The 17,025-nt window shown below is 42.3% G+C and overlaps 1 protein-coding gene across 1 annotated transcript; it reads left to right on the top strand.

The window, feature by feature from the left end:
* Positions 1-6,822: 6,822 nt before the first annotated feature.
* rcvrna (recoverin a) lies at positions 6,823-9,503 on the top strand. The gene is made up of 3 exons (XM_072442678.1): positions 6,823-7,249; positions 8,300-8,411; positions 9,371-9,503. Exons 1-3 carry the CDS (start codon positions 6,869-6,871, stop codon positions 9,487-9,489), a joined length of 612 nt encoding a protein of 203 aa, XP_072298779.1. The 5' UTR covers positions 6,823-6,868; the 3' UTR covers positions 9,490-9,503.
* Positions 9,504-17,025: the final 7,522 nt, after the last annotated feature.

A 17,025-nucleotide genomic window follows, 5' to 3' on the forward strand; every position in this document is an offset into this window, starting at 1 on the left:
TTGTTCATAGTTATCTACCGACCTCCTGGTCCCTACTCAGAGTTTTTAACAGAGTTTTCTGACTTTATATCAAACTTAGTGTTAGCCTGGGATAAAATAGTTATAGTTGGAGACTTTAATATCCACGTGAACATGAGTGATGACGCTCTCAGTAATGCCTTCAGCGCCTTGTTAGACAGCATTGGTTTCACTCAGAATGTAAATAAACCGACTCACACTCACAAGAACACTCTGGATCTTGTCCTAACGTATGGAACAGAGATTAGTGACCTCATTGTCCTCCCTCAAAACCCTATATTGTCAGATCATTTCCTAATTACCTTTCAGTTTATTCTTAAAGATCATCCAGTCCCACAAAATAAAGTTATAATGAAAAGGACAATATCTGAAAAATCTATCTCAAAATTCAAAGAAATATTAGAGCCAATATTCAGTGACATGTCATGTGATCCTGCTGAGAACAGTTTTAGTCCCAGTTTAAGTGATCAATGTGTCGACTTGACCATGAATTCTCTGAAGTCTGCTCTTGACGTTGTCGCGCCGTTAAAACAGAAGGTCATTAGGCCAAAGCGCGCCTCCCCATGGTACAACCAAGAACTGCGTTCACATAAACAAAAAGTTAGAAAGTTAGAGGGATTATTTCATCGCTCTCACACAGAAGAATCCCTAAAAGCATGGAAAAGTTGCCTGCTGTCCTATAAGCAGGCTCTGCGTAAGGCCCAAACCAGATATTATTCAAATCTAATAGAAGTCAACAAAAGTAACACTTAATTCCTTTTCAGCACTGTAGCTAGGCTAACAAACTGTCACAGTGCAGTAGAGCCCTCAATCCCAGCTACACTTAGCTCTGATGATTTCCTCCTATTTTTTAACAATAAAATAAAAACAATCAGAGATAAATTAGATGAAATTACCCCCGCTATTAGCCCTGAACTAGCCCAAGCTTTAAATCTAACGTCCCATATAAATCCACCTGTAAACCTAGAAAGGTTCACAGCTGTTGATCAAGCAGAGATAACTTCAGCCATTATGTCCTCTAAAAGCTCAACTTGTGTCCTAGACCCCATTCCAAGCAGACTCCTCAAAGACATTCTCCCCCTAATTATAGACCCTATTCTTAATATAATAAATACTTCACTCGAAAGTGGCTATGTTCCACAGTCCTTCAAACATGCAGTCATTAAACCTCTTCTGAAAAAGCCTAATCTAGATCCCGACCTATTGGTAAACTACAGACCTATTTCAAATCTTCCCTTCGTCTCTAAAATCCTTGAAAAAGTTGTAGTAAAACAGCTTTGTCGCCACCTGCAGGACAATAACTTATTTGAAGTTTTCCAGTCAGGGTTCAGAGCCCACCACAGCACTGAAACTGCACTAGTTAAAGTCACAAATGATTTGTTATTAGCCGCTGACGATGGACTGGTCTCAGTCCTGGTTCTGTTGGACCTGAGCGCAGCGTTTGACACCATCGACCACAACATTCTACTGCAGAGGTTAGAATGTGATGTAGGTGTTGGAGGAACAGCCCTCAGCTGGTTTAAATCCTATCTATCTGATAGGTTCCAATTTGTTAATGTAAACCAGAGCTCCTCACCAAGCTCTAAAGTAATTTACGGTGTGCCACAGGGTTCGGTACTCGGTCCAATTCTGTTTACTCTTTATATGCTACCATTAGGCAACATTATCAGAAAGCATGACATTAACTTCCACTGCTATGCAGATGACACTCAGCTGTATTTATCAATGAAACCTGATCAGAGCGATCAAGTAGACAGACTTAGTACTTGTGTGAAGGAGATAAAAACCTGGATGACACTAAACTACCTGCTTCTTAACCTTGAAAAAACCGAGGTCATTGTGCTTGGCCCTAAGCATCTACGAGACGCTCTATCTGAGCAGATAGTCACACTGGACAATGTCAGTGTAGCCTCCAGTTCTACTGTAAGAAACCTTGGAGTCTTATTTGACCAGGAGCTCTCATTTAAAGCTCATATAAATCAAGCTTGTAAAACAGCCTATTTCCATTTGCGCAACATAGCCAAAATCAGAAGAATCCTGCCTAAAAGTGATGCCGAAAAACTTATCCATGCATTTGTAACGACTAGATTAGACTACTGTAACTCCCTGCTTGCAGCGTGTCCTAAAAGCTCCATAAAAAGCTTTCAACTGGTTCAAAATGCAGCAGCAAGATTACTAACAGGAACAAAAAGAAGAGAGCACATTACGCCAGTGCTGAAGTCTCTTCACTGGCTCCCCGTCGAGTCTAGAATCAAATTTAAAATTCTACTCTTGACCTACAAAGCCATAAATGACATGGCCCCATCCTACCTCAAAGATGCTATAGAACCATATCATCCAAACAGAGCTCTTCGCTCTCAGAATGCTGGCCTTCTGGTGGTGCCAAGAGTCTCTAAAAGTACTGTAGGAGGTAGAGCGTTTAGCTACCAAGCTCCTGTGTTATGGAATCAGCTCCCGACCCATGTTAAATATGCTGACACAGTCTCTTCATTTAAGTCCAGGCTTAAAACGTTCCTCTTCGAAATCGCTTATGGTCAGAGTAGTTAGGAACAGAAAGATAAACCCACAGCTTCAGCTACGCTGCCCTAGGAGTAACTATGCTGGGGGAAGTATGACAGCTTGAGCACTATCCTCTTCTTCTTCTGACTACTTATGCTATCAAACAATATTTATTTTTTGATTCCACTTGCAAACTGTTCACCGCCTTCTTTTCTTTCTCTCACTCCTGAGGACCTGTGGACCCAGATGCCCCTCCCCTGGTGAAGTGGTCCCTGCCCTGTGTGGACGGTCCCTCATCTGCCTGAAGAGTGGGTCCAGTTCGCCTCAGTCGGTCCCTCTTCTGCCTGAAGAGTGGGTCCAGCTCGCCTCCGACGGTCCCTCATCTGCCTGAAGAGTGGGTCCAGCTCGCCTCCGACGGTCCCTCTTCTGCCTGAAGAGTGGGTCCAGCTCGACTCAGACGGTCCCTCTTCTGCCTGAAGAGTGGGTCCAGCTCGACTCAGACGGTCCCTCTTCTGCCTGAAGAGTGGGTCCAGCTCGACTCAGACGGTCCCTCTTCTGCCTGAAGAGTGGGTCCAGCTCGACTCAGACGGTCCCTCATCTGCCTGAAGAGTGGGTCCAGCTCGACTCAGACGGTCCCTCTTCTGCCTGAAGAGTGGGTCCAGCTCCAGTCTCCTCGTGTCCGTCTGTCCGTCTGTGAGAGTCGGATCTCTCCTTCACTGGAACTCCTCCAGGTTTCTACGCTTTTTTCCCAAAGAGGTTTTTTTTGTAGTTTTTCCTGGCCGAGAAGGAGAGTCTAAGGACAGAGGACCCTGGGACATCGTCCCTCGCCACCACAGACATTGTCTGACTCCATCGCCACCACAGACATTGTCTGACTTCATCGCCACCACAGACATTGTCTGACTCCATCGCCACCACAGACATTGTTGATTCATTTCTCCCTGTGGCCCTCAGAGGCAACTGTTGTTGTGATTTTGGGCCTTACAAAAATAAATTGATTTGATTTGATTTGATTTGATCTTCTGTTCGTCCTCCGGAGGTTTTGTTTCGTTCAGTGAAGCATAAAAGTCGATAAGTTTAAGAGCGTTGGACCGTTTTTTTTATTAGCATTTCTTCTACCCATAAATGATCTAGTAGTAACAGCATGGAATGATTAATATCCATAAATAAAAAAATCTTAATAAATGTCACCAGAATATGTAAACATTTTGACTTTAATGTTACATTTTTGCTCTTCTGTCCTTCTCATGTCTCCAGTGGTTGGACACTTTGTCCAGGTTGATGCTTCTTTTGCTTCTTGCTGTGACTTTATGATCATCAACTGCTCCAAAATGTGCCACTTCAAGACCATTTCTAGATGATATTATTCATAAACTAACAGGGCCGCACCTGTCATAAACCGCAGGTGCCCACGTTGTAACATGAGATATTTACACAGAAATAAACGCAGTTTTTATGCGTCTTTTAAACCGGGGGTCACGTGGCGCACGCGGCGCAGCAGCGGTCCGCTTTAGTCCTGCTTTAGACCCGCGTTAGAACAAATCACAGCTGTCTCTAGTGTCCCCTCTGTCTCTAGTGTCCCCTCTGTCTCTAGTGTCCCCTCTGTCCTTGAAGACTCTGTATGAGCCGATTTACCTGTGTCTTCACATCAGGATCATCTGCTCCTGAGCTCGTACTCATCGAGTGAGTGTTACTGTGACATGAGATATTTACACAGAAAATGGTCCAGATAATGATGCACATGTGTCTTTTGACTCGTGAGTCAGGTCTGGCCAAGAAAGTCTCATTTACACAATAGTGACACGCCAGCTGTCTATTGAACGTGCCCGCGGTCCGCGCTGTGCTAATAAGACTAATTTCTCAGTGAATATGATTCTGATTGTAATAAAACAGCGTTTTGAAACTAAAAAATGTAGAGAACACAACGTGTCCCCTGGACAGTGCTTCTACTGTCCACAAGAGTCTTCTACAGTGTGTCAAACACTTGCGCTTCCTGCTTGATTGGCCCGGTGGCCGTTTGTGGTAAATTTTATTTTCTTCGCGCCATAGATGTCATGTGCGAGCAGTGCGCAGCTTAGACGGAACAGTGACATCTCTTGGGGAAATGTGGGCATTACAGGCGAAAGGTAAAGTGAACGACCAGCCACAGTATCATGAGTTTGACTCCGACATTTGCTAAAAAAAAAAAGAACATTTTTTTTTCTTTAATTATTTTTTAATATAACTTGGACAAGCTTGGCGGGCCGGATTAAAAGGCCCAGCGGTGTGGGGACCACTGATTGAGACTGTTTAAATACATTATCCACAAGATAAAGAGTCAAGTACTGAAGGTTTCTATTATATATTTTGAATTTGATTTTGAAGTGTGAAATGGTGTCTGTATCGTCCAGAGAACAATTATTAACAATCAACTACGATGAAAAGTTCACTTGCAACACTATACTTGCGAGTATAGGTCGTATTAAGCCAAAAAAAGGCATAATAGAGAAGAAAAAACAGATATAAGTGGCACTGGAGCATACGTGACATTTTTAGGGGAAATGTATTTGATAAAATCCAAGACTAAGAACATTTCCTCTTGAAATGCAGTTTAAACTAATAACAGATGAGAGAACATGGTGAATAGGTGTACGTATGCTAACGCTAACACCTTCAGCTACATGAGGCACAGACAGAACTGTGGTAAGTGTCTGGTATGTTAACGTAACATATGAACAGTTATTCAGATAACTATAGCATAAAGAACATACTAACAAGTTTACCAAAGCATCAGTTTTACCCCAAATCACTAAATCCATAGAATTCTTCTTCCTCTGTGTCACTTCTAAACAACTCCACAAACTCCAGAGGTAGAGGAAGTGCAGATTCTTCTTCTGCATCGCTTAGAGCCTAGAGCGCCCTCTTGTGGTTGTCAGGGTGAAAATAACAAATAAATATCACATATAAGTCGCTGTGGAGTATAAGTCGCACCCCAGCCACAACTATGAAGAAGGGTGCGATTTATATAGTCCAGAAAATACGGTAATTGTTGCAGACTCGTAAACTACAGTGTCATTGTCAGCAACATTTGTCATCAACCTGCAGAGGCGAAGCAGTTTGTGAACGTATTGCATCAGAATCCAACAATGACTTCCTTTTAATAAATAACCGCACAATCCGATTACAGCGGTTGAATCACGGTCGGTTGTATCTGGTGTTGGGACGTAATCGCGTTGTGCCGGATGAAAGCAGGACATGAAAGCAGGAGGTCCCGGAGGAGCAGGACTCTGGACGTCCCATCTGCCGCTGCTCATCCTCTGCCCACAGGTCACTCCAAACTACAGGCTTAAATCAAATAATGCAATCATGTTTTTGGGGTTTAGCTAAATTGCATTGAGTACCTGCGTCCGATTGTCCACTGCTGCTTCATAATCTGGGCCGACCACCTGGACCACTGAAAACCTGCTTTCATAGGATCTGGGAGTGTGATCGATGTTCTGGCAAAAACATTCAAAACAAAAGCGGTCAATGTTTGATTTTAATTATACTGAAGTTGTTTATTTGTCATTATACACGTTGTACGAAGTTGCACATGGATCAGATTGGTGGGTTTAGTCTTTATAACATAAACATCAAAAGAGGAACTTGATTTTTGTCCCCGCTTTAAATTAATATTGTTAATGTGCGGATTTTTATTGCGGTTTAATGAGTTCATAAACCTTATACACTTATAAATACATCTTTTACATAATTTGTGGTTTGATTTGTACATGTTTATACACAGAAAATGCATTTCAAGATTTTCATTTTCAAGATCTCCTTTTCAATTGTCAAATATCATCTTGGGTTTTTGTGTTAAACAGCAAAAATTTAAAAATATGTTGTTTGTGTTCAGGAAATTACTATTAAGAACAAGTTTTACATGTTGTTTTTTTCATATTCCCCTGTCCTATCTACTACTAATCACATAATCACATTCGAGAATCTGAAAACAATCAATTATTCCGTGGAGCTTGTCAAGGCTGCGTTTTGTCCCCCTTAATATTCATATACACTTTTAACTCTGTTGCGCTATTTACTTCACTCAGCGCTCTCCAGATTGACTTACGTAATTAAAATGGAGGTTGTTAAGTCTTCTCAGATGTTGAAGTTTCTGGTTAGCACCTGTCGCGGCTAATCCTCGCGCAGCTCCATAGCCCAGTGACGTGTCTATCCTCTTATCTCTGTAGCGGCTCAATAACTTTAGCAACCGATCGCTATAATCCCATTGGAATAGTGCAGCGCGGAGGTGTTCCCCGATACCCACGCTATATATTCAAGGCTCCTCTTACCGCCGTTTTTTTTTGTTCATTTTTGAGCTTCGATACACAAAATGGGGAACACGAAGAGTAGCGCACTGTCCAAGGAACTTTTGGAGGAACTCAAATCCAACACGAAGTACTCAGAGGTGGAGTTATGCACCTGGTACCAGTCTTTCTTGAAAGAATGCCCCGGAGGTAAGATCAGCAAGGAGCAGTTTGAGGGGATCTACGCCAGCTTCTTCCCCAACGCGGACCCCTCGGCGTACGCGCGGCACGTTTTCCGCAGCTTCGACACCAACGCGGACGGCACGCTGGACTTCAAGGAGTACATCGTGGCGCTGCACCTGACGTCCGGGGGAAAGACGCTGCAGAAGCTCGAGTGGGCGTTCGCGCTCTACGACGTGGACGGGAACGGGACCATCAGCAAGAGCGAGATAGAGGAGATCGTGAGGGTATGTCGGCGATTTTTCTCAACGTTCGTTCCGGTAGCATACATGTTTTGCGGAGTAAGAACGATGAAACACAAATGGATTCGCAACAGTGGCATTCAGTCGCTCTGCGTGGATGAGGCCGAGCAATGTTGTGTTGGAAAATGTACTCGCAAAGTAAATAATAACATGTTGAAGGCAGTCAAAATGAAAGAATCTGCAAACTAATTAAAAGAACTAGGCAATTCAACTCGTGTCTTTGTCAGGGCACTTTTATGGGGATTGGGGAGAGACATTCAGTGGCTTTACAAAGCTGTTTGAAGGAACCGTATCCTGTCTCCGCGATGGATTTCTCATTGGCGCCATTGACAAGCAAATTAAGCAATCAAAATCGTGTCGAAACAAACGTGGCAGAAGATTACTAATGAAAAAAGAACCAAAACACAGAAGATCAAGAAAAAAAACACAGATTTCTTCTAAAACAACGAGCGAACTACAAACTCTGCAAATATGAGGTCACATAAGTGATATATTGCATTATGAATGTTTCGAGGATATTTAAGATATGTTCTGTGCGTTCGTGAAACACTTTCTTACATAAACCGTTAGCTATAGCGCTATTGTTAGCCGCTTACATCACCAGCACAGGCACAAATTGGAGTCAAGCCGTTGTTTAGTGTCAGACCCAGGACTGTTCACTCAAACGCCCAAAGTTGGAAGGTTGTCTGATTCCGTAAATTGTCAAAAGCGGAGATCTGTCTTTGCATGTTCTACGTTTGTCTGAATGGGTTTTCTCCTTGTGCTGCTACTGTTTCCACCCAGCCACCTTCCTAAAAAGAGAAAACACACACTATGCTAATCCTCCGGCTAGCTAGTCCTGACCAAGCTTAGCTCAAGATCTGGAGAACGTTCCCTTATGGAAGAATGGGTCAAATGATGGACTTTTACACGCCTTGATTTGGGCAGAGATCTTTTAGTCACAATATATAGCATGAAATAACGTCCTTTAACAGTTGAGCGCGCTGTTGTGTGTGTTTTTAAGCCTAGAGTTCATGTGTGCTGATGTTTTTACAGTCGATATTCAACATGATCCCCGAGGAGGACCAGAAGAACCTGCCAGAGGACGAGAACACTCCAGAGAAGAGAGCCGCGAAGATCTGGACCTACTTTGGGAAAAAGGACAACGGTAATTCACACGTGACATTCAGACGGGCTGTGGATGTATTGGTTTATGAATTTGATGTGATCAGATTTAAGAACAACGGTTTGCTGAGGTTTGTTAAAGATGTAAGAAGATCAGATGGCCATGAAAAGGCTGTGTCCAGGTCCAGTAAATATCCTTGCTCTATGTCAGGAAGACGTGTCACCAACCTCAAGTAAAAATGTGCTCACTTCTGTTGAGGGAAAAAAGCCCTGATTGTTTCTCTTTTGTGTTCTCCAACCGTCACAGTGGTTGTTAGGTTGTGTAGGTCAATGGGCAGAGTGACCACTGGTGTTTTACCTGAGCATATACAGTATGTGCAAACTGAAAATTGTGAAGAGACAATCGCAACTGGTAATCCTCCCGATAATGGGTCATCTGTGGTTTCTCATGGCTCTAAGACTATCTTTGAATAGCTGTGTCTTACTTTTATTTTTCACTTAGAGTTACGTCCAAGCTAACGTTCCCATATCTGCATATTTATCTCCTCTCCTCACCAATAACACAGAAGAGGTAGAAAAAATAGGATGTTTAGTGTCACTCATCATTACTAGAAGCACAATGTCAGGAATCTCTACTTAAAGTGAGTTAGCCTTTAGCCCAGATGTCCGTGTTACGTGCTAATGCGTCTCAAATAAAACGCCAAAACGCGCTCACTCAACATAACAAGGCTTTGACCTTAGTGCGGTCGATGGGTCGGTACAAGCTCAAACCCTCCGGAGTTCTAAGGTCTTCCCCGACTCGCCCAGTTGCTACGTGATCGATAGCATGAGCATCGAACGCTGCGTCGCACGATTTCACAGCGAGAGGTTCCCGGGTTAAAGTCGACGAGGTTTCGCAATCTCAGTCGGAGTGTCCCGGATGTAAGGGACAAACGGATAAAACCCCTCCGATCGCCGCACCTTTTCGCCCGTTCTAAGCACGTTTTTTTCCTTGTGCCGCAGATAAAATCTCCGAGGGCGAGTTCATTCAGGGCGTGATGGACAACAAAGAGATCCTGCGCCTGATCCAGTACGACGAGCCGCAGAAAATCAAGGACAAGCTCAGGGAGAAGAAGCACTGACCGCGGCATGTCCCCCCCTCGAGCGCTCTCAGCTCCGGCCCCCGGCGCTCGTTTCGGTTTTGCCCGGAGGAACGTGGAGGCAGGTCAGCGGCTCTGGGACTCCTGCCGCCATTTTGGATCTCCGTCTCCGTCGCTAACGTAGACGTATATCAAACTGCGAAGGGCAAAGGTGTTGACTGGACCCTGGTGACTATCTGTACCATCCGCTGTGTATCACCCAGTTCGTGCTCTTGGAATGTTCCACAATATGGCATTAGGCTTATCTATATCCATGGAGCGGTTACAGGTCAGATCTGTGGAGAGGCGAGCCCATTTACTGTAGAAATTCAATTAGTTTTCTTCTTCTTTGCAATAAAAACACCTGTGATTGAATAAATACAAGATGACAAGTCAATGCTATACTGTGGAATATTTGCGGCAAAGCAGAACAATCTCCATGGCAACCAGCAGGTGGCAGACCCTCCACCAGAATAAGTGACATAGTTTAAAAGCCTAAACCACTTTGTTCCCTGGCTGGAAAGTAACTGAACGTTGCTGTGATTTTGTAGATTTTTTGATGATTGTGTTGTTGTTTTTGTAGATTTTAAGCATGTACGTGTGCGTGTAATTGTATTATAATTATAGCTTGTGAGTGTAATTAGTTCCATTTCAAAGCGAGTTTCCCGACGGTAGAAATCCCACGTTTGTCTCACCTCTGTCTCTGCTTCTCTCTGTATTTACTGATTTGCTTTATTTAACAGTAATCCACACGTCTGTATTTTATCGTATTTTATCGCTGATTTGTCGATTCGATGTGTAACTGTACTTTTACTGCAGACACACTTTGAGTATATGTAACTGTACTTTTACTGCAGACACACTTTGAGTATAAGTAACTGTACTTTTACTGCAGACACACTTTGAGTATAAGTAACTGTACTTTTACTGCAGACACACTTTGAGCATAAGTAACTGTACTTTTACCGGACACACACTTTGAGTATAAGTAACTGTACTTTTACCGGACACACACTTTGAGTATAAGTAACTGTACTTTTACCGCAGACACAATTTGAGTATATGTAACTGTACTTTTACCAGAGACACACTTTGAGTATATGTAACAGTACTTTTACTGGAGACACATTTTGAGTATATGTAAGTGTACTTTTACACACTTTAAGTATATGTAAGTGTACGTTTACACACTTTAAGTATATGTAGCTGTACTTTTACATACTTTGAGTCCTCGCCGCTCTGTTCGGTCGTCTCACTTTCATTGTCCGGGTTCATTAGTCTGAGAGGCAGAGCTCCTTTATCTGAATTAGGCTGGAACCAATCCGCGCGATCCTCTTAGAGCTGAAGGTTGCTGAAGGTCGCCGGACACATCACCTTCCGCAGCCGTCGTCCCGCTCACGAGGCGGAGACAAGATGAAACGAATCACGAGAAAACGAGAAAAACATCAGCACGTTCTCGAGCCGCGGTGGATAAACGTGAATGATGTCACTTTTCTGGTGGAGACGCGTTTACTTTACCTATAATCAAGGCCCTTTCTGTGGTTATAAATCAGTTTGTAGTCTACGGGTGTTTCAAAAGTAGGTCTGTGGGATCTTCTTTAGGAAAATCTGAAAACATCATAAATAATTTCCTGCATTCTGGAGTATTTTAGGCCTGTTTTTAATTGCAATATTATATATATATTTGAAATCAACACATTCTTTAATCTGAAATGGTCTGACAATAACCTTGGAATAAATGGCCTGTTGGGCGTGGCCGTGGTGACACGGCGAGGCCTTCCGTGAACCCCCTGCTGGCGAGGCCCTTGGCAGCAGCAGCCTGTGTAGCCCACTCCTTTAACCTGGCCCTGAATGTTCCACAGTGTGGCATAAAGCAGCAATCCAAACACATAGATATGTTTAATGCCACACTGTGTAATATTCCAGGCAGTGTGCGGATCCTTCACCAGAAAAGTTGCACAGTGCATCTTTAAAGTAGGGCTGAACGATATGACAAGAAATTCTTCCCGGTTATATTCCCCCTTATTGATCGATCATAATTCTCAAGTTTATCTTAGCTTCATGAAAGTAATTGTATGAATATTAAGGGAGACAAAACACAGCCTTGAGGAACTCCTCCATTATTATATATTGCTCAATTACAATATTGTCTTACTAAAAATGACTGAATCTCGATGAAAATGTCCTTGATCGCACAGCCCTACTTTAAAATGACCTCATCATCTGTGCTGAAAACGTCAGACCACTTGCTCCTCCGGGTTTTTAAAGTACATACACCTGCACCAACATGGCAAACACATTTCTGTATGTATATATTTGAATAGTATATATGTGAATAGTATATATTTGAATAGTTTATCTGTTAATGCTGTTGCGTGTACATAAAGAGCGTTGTTGCCTTCAGATTAAAAAAAAAACAGCATTAGTTTTATCGACACTGTAAATGTAAAAAGTTTGATATCTTTAAATGTCTTGTATTAAAGAGGAATTAAACCTTCTTTTGTGTTTTGAGTAACATTTTGTAACAGAAGAGACACGCCCCTTTACTGTGAAAGCACCGCCCACAACTGAAGAGAAACACCCTTTTGTTGTGAAACCAACGACCACGACTGAATAGACACGCCCCTTTACTGTGATAGCACCGCCCAGGACAGAATAGACACGCCCCTTTACCGAGAAAACACCACCCACAAATGAAGAGACACACCCATTTAGAGAGAAAACACCGCCCACGACAGAATAGACACACCCCTTTACTGTGAAAACACCGCCCACAACTGACGCAGAGAGTGAAACCTGATTTAAAGTTTGGGTAGAACATTTTGATGGCAGTGGAGTAGTTTACCTGTTCTAGCTGTTCTTAAAATACAATATTTAAACTATAATAAAAAGGGCTGAGAAAGTAAAACCTAAACAAGTGAAGATAAGAGAGATCACTTTTAATAACTAATAAATGGATCATGGTTTATGTTTTATAGACATCCAACTTGTATTGACTCTTGTAACTGCTAAACAAAGTAGAAGTCGCTCTCCGTGTCGAGACGCATGTTGTGGTCGGTTTGGGTCAGTTTGGGTCAGTTTGGGTCAGATGCATGGTCCTTTTTAGGTTCTATTATGTCTTAATCATAAGCCAAAGCAATAACATCCCTGTGTAGAAGACGAACCGCTGCAGAGCGACTGATGCTCAGAAAGGTTTACATATCACAATCATCGGCAAAACCAATATCTGATTTGAACTCGCTGACCTTTAATCTGTGGACACAAATGAGCAAAGTGGACGGACATCGTGAATCCTGGAAGAGGCGGGCGCGGTGGACTCGGGCGAGTGGGTGAAGGAAGGCAGGGCATGTTGGCAGCAGATTACAGCAGAGTTAATGCTGTTGTTGTGGTCCATCAATGCCACTCAAACATGACTCGGCACGATTAACCCGCACCTTTCACCGCCGCGGCTCACGCCACGCACACTTTCTCCACCTGCTGGTCTCCATGGTGACGCCTGGAATGTTCCACGGTCTGGCGTTAAGCGTGGCTGTCTTGCTTTTGTTCGATGACATATGTTTTTATTGCAAGAAATACCTGGAAACAAACTTTCATACCAAGTAATACTATGGGGAAAAGATTGTAATATTGAGCCGATATCAATACCTTATTAAAAATGATAACTGAAATACCAATGAGTTTTGTATTAAAAAGCATTAAAACTTCTCATTGGCCTTTCAACCTCAGAATGAACGTGAAAAACAATGTATTACAATAATTAAAAATATATCACTGTATTTTAGAACAATGTAATTGGGCTTCAAAACTCCTGCCACGGACATAATGAATGGAAACTTTTGGAATGTACTTTTGGGATAGGAACAGACATCAGGCTAATGGAAAAATGACATTCAGACTTCATTTGAAAACGGGAATTTTGTTCAGGAACTTCATCTATGTTTTGTCATACTGTGCCACTTGTGTTACTGTTATTATGGCCATGCTCTTGGTTTGTGATTGTTTCTATTAAAATAAAAGAAAAATGAAAAAAAAAACTTTAAAATATTCATTCATTCATTCATTTTCTACCGCTTGTTCCCTTTTAGGGTCGCAGGTGACTGGAGCCTATCCCAGTGACTTTGGGCCTTAGGCAGGGTACACTACTTTCAAATATTGGGAAATAAAAAGTCAAAGGTTGAGAATTCATTTTTATTTTTTAAGGATTTATTTACATGACTCTATGACTCCAGAAGCGCCCTGAGACTCAAGGACACAACGTCACAATGCAGTGGGTGAAGACAGGATCAAACCATCAACCTGCCGGTAACCCAACCGCCTGCACCACTGTCAAAGTGTAAGAGTCAGAGTCAAAAGAGCACATTTTATGACCATAAATGTGGATTTAAAAATGCAAAAAATTAAAAAAAAAAAAAAAAAAAAATATTGAATTTTTAAAAAAAAATGTTTTCATTTTTTATTTTTTTATTGTAAAAAAAAAAAAAAAAAAAAAACAATTAAATTGTTTTTTTATATTTCTCTTTTATTGTTTTGGACATTGCATTCCACAGAAACAAAAGTCGAACCGAAGGAACTCGGTTTGACGTTTAGCGCACAACATCGACAAACATCCAAAGAACTCCACGGAAACTCCACCAAAGAAAGACGACGACGGACGAGGATTAAAGGTTCGCACAGCTTTTCATGCAGTTCATAACTCAGGCCTAAGTCATAACTCAGGCTTAAGTCATAACTCAGGCTTTAGTCATAACTCAGACTTTAGTCATAACTCAGGCTTTAGTCATAACTCAGACTTTAGTCATAACTCAGGCTTTAGTCATAACTCAGGCTTTAGTCATAACTCAGGCTTTAGTCATAACTCAGACTTTAGTCATAACTCAGGCTTTAGTCATAACTCAGGCTTTAGTCATAACTCAGACTTTAGTCATAACTCAGGCTTTAGTCATAACTCAGGCTTTAGTCCTAGTTTATATCTGCCATAAACCAACTCCTGGACCTGGCTTAATCCTGTGTGGCTTAATTTGGGTAGATTTGCTTTAGTCCTGGTTTAGACCTAGGTTAGGTCTGATTTTGGCCTGGTTTAGTCCTGGTTTTGTGCTGGTTTTGTCCTGGTTTAGACCTGGTTTAGTCCTGGTTTAGACATGGTTTAGGTCTGGTTTTGGCCTGGCTTAGTCCTGGTTTTGTCCTGGTTTAGGCTTTTTTTAGGCCTGGTTTTGGCCTGGTTTAGGCCTGGTTTAGGCTTGGTTTGGACCTGGTTTAGACCTGGTTTAGACGTGGTTTGGTTTAGGGTTTAGTCCTGTTCTAGTCCTTGTTTAGGCCTGGTTTAGGCCTGGTTTAGGCCTTGTTTAGACCTGGTTTAGTCCTGTTTTAGTGCTAGTTTAGTCCTGATTCAGGCCTGGTTTAGACCTGGTTTACACCTGGTTTACACCTGGTTTACACCTGGTTTACACCTGGTTTAGTCCTTAGTTTGGACCTGGTTTAGACCTGGTTTACACCTGGTTTGGACCTGGTTTAGTCCTTAGTTTGGACCTGGTTTAGACCTGGTTTAGTCCTGGTTTAGGCCTGGTTTAGACCTGGTTTAGACCTGGTTTAGTCCTGGTTTAGACTTGATTTAGTCCGTAGTTTGAGACCTCCTGCTTTAAATGAATGAAACACAGACTTTAGACACAGACAGACACAGAACCCAGCCACGAGCGCCCTCCTCTGGTCGTTCAGGGAGGTACATTTCAGAGAGGAGTGGACGGGACGACACACACTGACCAGAGGAGGCGCTGTCCGCTGAGCTGCAGTGAACATGCAGTTTTGTTTTTGTGCAACACGACCATCACTGACGCCACAGAAGAACTTCCTCCAGAGCTGCTCCCAACAGGGCCGTTCAACCCCCTTTTACACCAGAGTTTGTGCTTTTTTTAAACATAAATGGGAGAAATCCGGTGTTACGCTGTGCTTTGTTTTTTCCCTGCTGTTGAGGTTTAAAGTGCCTATGACAGGTTTTGACAGATGTTCTAATGTTGACTTTTATGGTGTCGCACATATAAATTATAGTTTTACACCGATCGAGCAGGTATTTGTGGAAAAAACTTTTAAAAATCTGTAGAAAATGACAGGAAGTGACATCACACCAGATCACACTCATTCCAGTCAAGGTTTATGCAGAATTTACACAAAAGAAACAACTTTTTTGACTCTAAACATTAATTCAACAAAATAAAGTCGCTCTCATATATTTTTATTTGTCAAAATAAAAACATTTGACATTGGATGAGTTTTGGCCCAGTGTTTGCTGGGTAATTTCCTAATGTGATGTCATCAATTACAAACAGGAAGTGAAATTAATAACCTAAAAAAATTTGCTATTCTGGGATGTTTTTTTGAATGATTTTTAGAAACATTCCAAATATATTTATCTTAACTGCGTTTTAGTTCAATGCGTCACCCGACCTGTAGGGGGCACTTTAAGGTTGTGCGATTTCAAAAAAAGCTTGTGCTCCGCGACGTCGCCGCGGTTGTGCCTTCAGCAAAGGTTAAAGGTCAAATCGCTGGGAGTTGGGAGCAGCCCCTTGAGCACCACGACATTAGACCCTCTCGTCTTCACACCTCCATAAAGATACTCTGTACATTTACCAAAAATAAAGAACAGCACTGTACACGCCCCGGTACACGCCCCTGTACACGCCCCCACAGGTATTCACGTTTCCCCGCGGCGTCCAGAACATTCAGGCGTGGAGCGATAGGCACTGATCCGGCTTGAGGTTCTGGTCCGGACTGCGCTCTGGTCAGCCAGGTTCCTCTGTGACACGTCATATCGGGGAAGAGTGACAGGCAGAGGAACCAATCGGGGAGCGGAGGGGCGGGGCATGAGCGGCAACGGAGCTGAAAGGCCCACCAACATTTCAGCTTTTGAATGGGAAATTCCCATTCTTTTTTCATTATAGACACATGATGTATTTATTATATATTTCAAGTTTTTAACACATTTAGCCAATTTTTAAATGTGATTTTGGGGATACTGGCCGCAGAGGGAATTACCATGGGGAAATAAACAAAAGCTAGCTTGCAGATCTGACACAAGTGAAGCTAAACATGACTCCAACTGTGTTTTCAATCTGGGAACAATGTAACAACACGATAAAAAGGTACATTTGTCTTTTAATTTAACAGAGGCCTTCGATGTGGGCGGGGCTGTCGAGCTCCGGAACCAAAACAAATATGGCGGCGCTTGGATGTTTTGAGGACGGTGAAATAAATAAATAAATAGATAGATAGATGGACAGATAGATAAATAGATAAATAAACACAAGGGGGCGCTGGCTGACCAGGCTCGGTCCAGACTGGGGTCTACGCTGCAAAACAATTCACTACCCGATTTAAAATGATGTTCATTAAGAATATATATATATATCTTTTTAAAGCAGTTTTTACCTGTTTGGATTTAATTGGTTAGTTATTTGTTCTTGTGTATTTTATTGTAGATGTTTTTACAAGTTTCCAATGTGTCGTTCACTAAGTTTTTGGAACCTTTACTTATTCTATTGATGAATT

This window comes from Eucyclogobius newberryi, unplaced genomic scaffold (assembly GCF_026437365.1).
Source record: "Eucyclogobius newberryi isolate DKJ021-1_F unplaced genomic scaffold, fEucNew1.0.hap1 SCAF_13, whole genome shotgun sequence".
NCBI lineage: Eukaryota > Metazoa > Chordata > Actinopteri > Gobiiformes > Gobiidae > Eucyclogobius > Eucyclogobius newberryi.

Coding starts and splice junctions, on each gene's coding strand:
- rcvrna (XM_072442678.1), top strand. CDS start 6,869: ATGGGGAACACGAAGAGTAGCGCACTGTCCAAGGAACTTTTGGAGGAA. Junction 7,250..8,299: donor AGATAGAGGAGATCGTGAGG/GTATGTCGGCGA, acceptor ATGTTTTTACAG/TCGATATTCAACATGATCCC. Junction 8,412..9,370: donor CTTTGGGAAAAAGGACAACG/GTAATTCACACG, acceptor CTTGTGCCGCAG/ATAAAATCTCCGAGGGCGAG.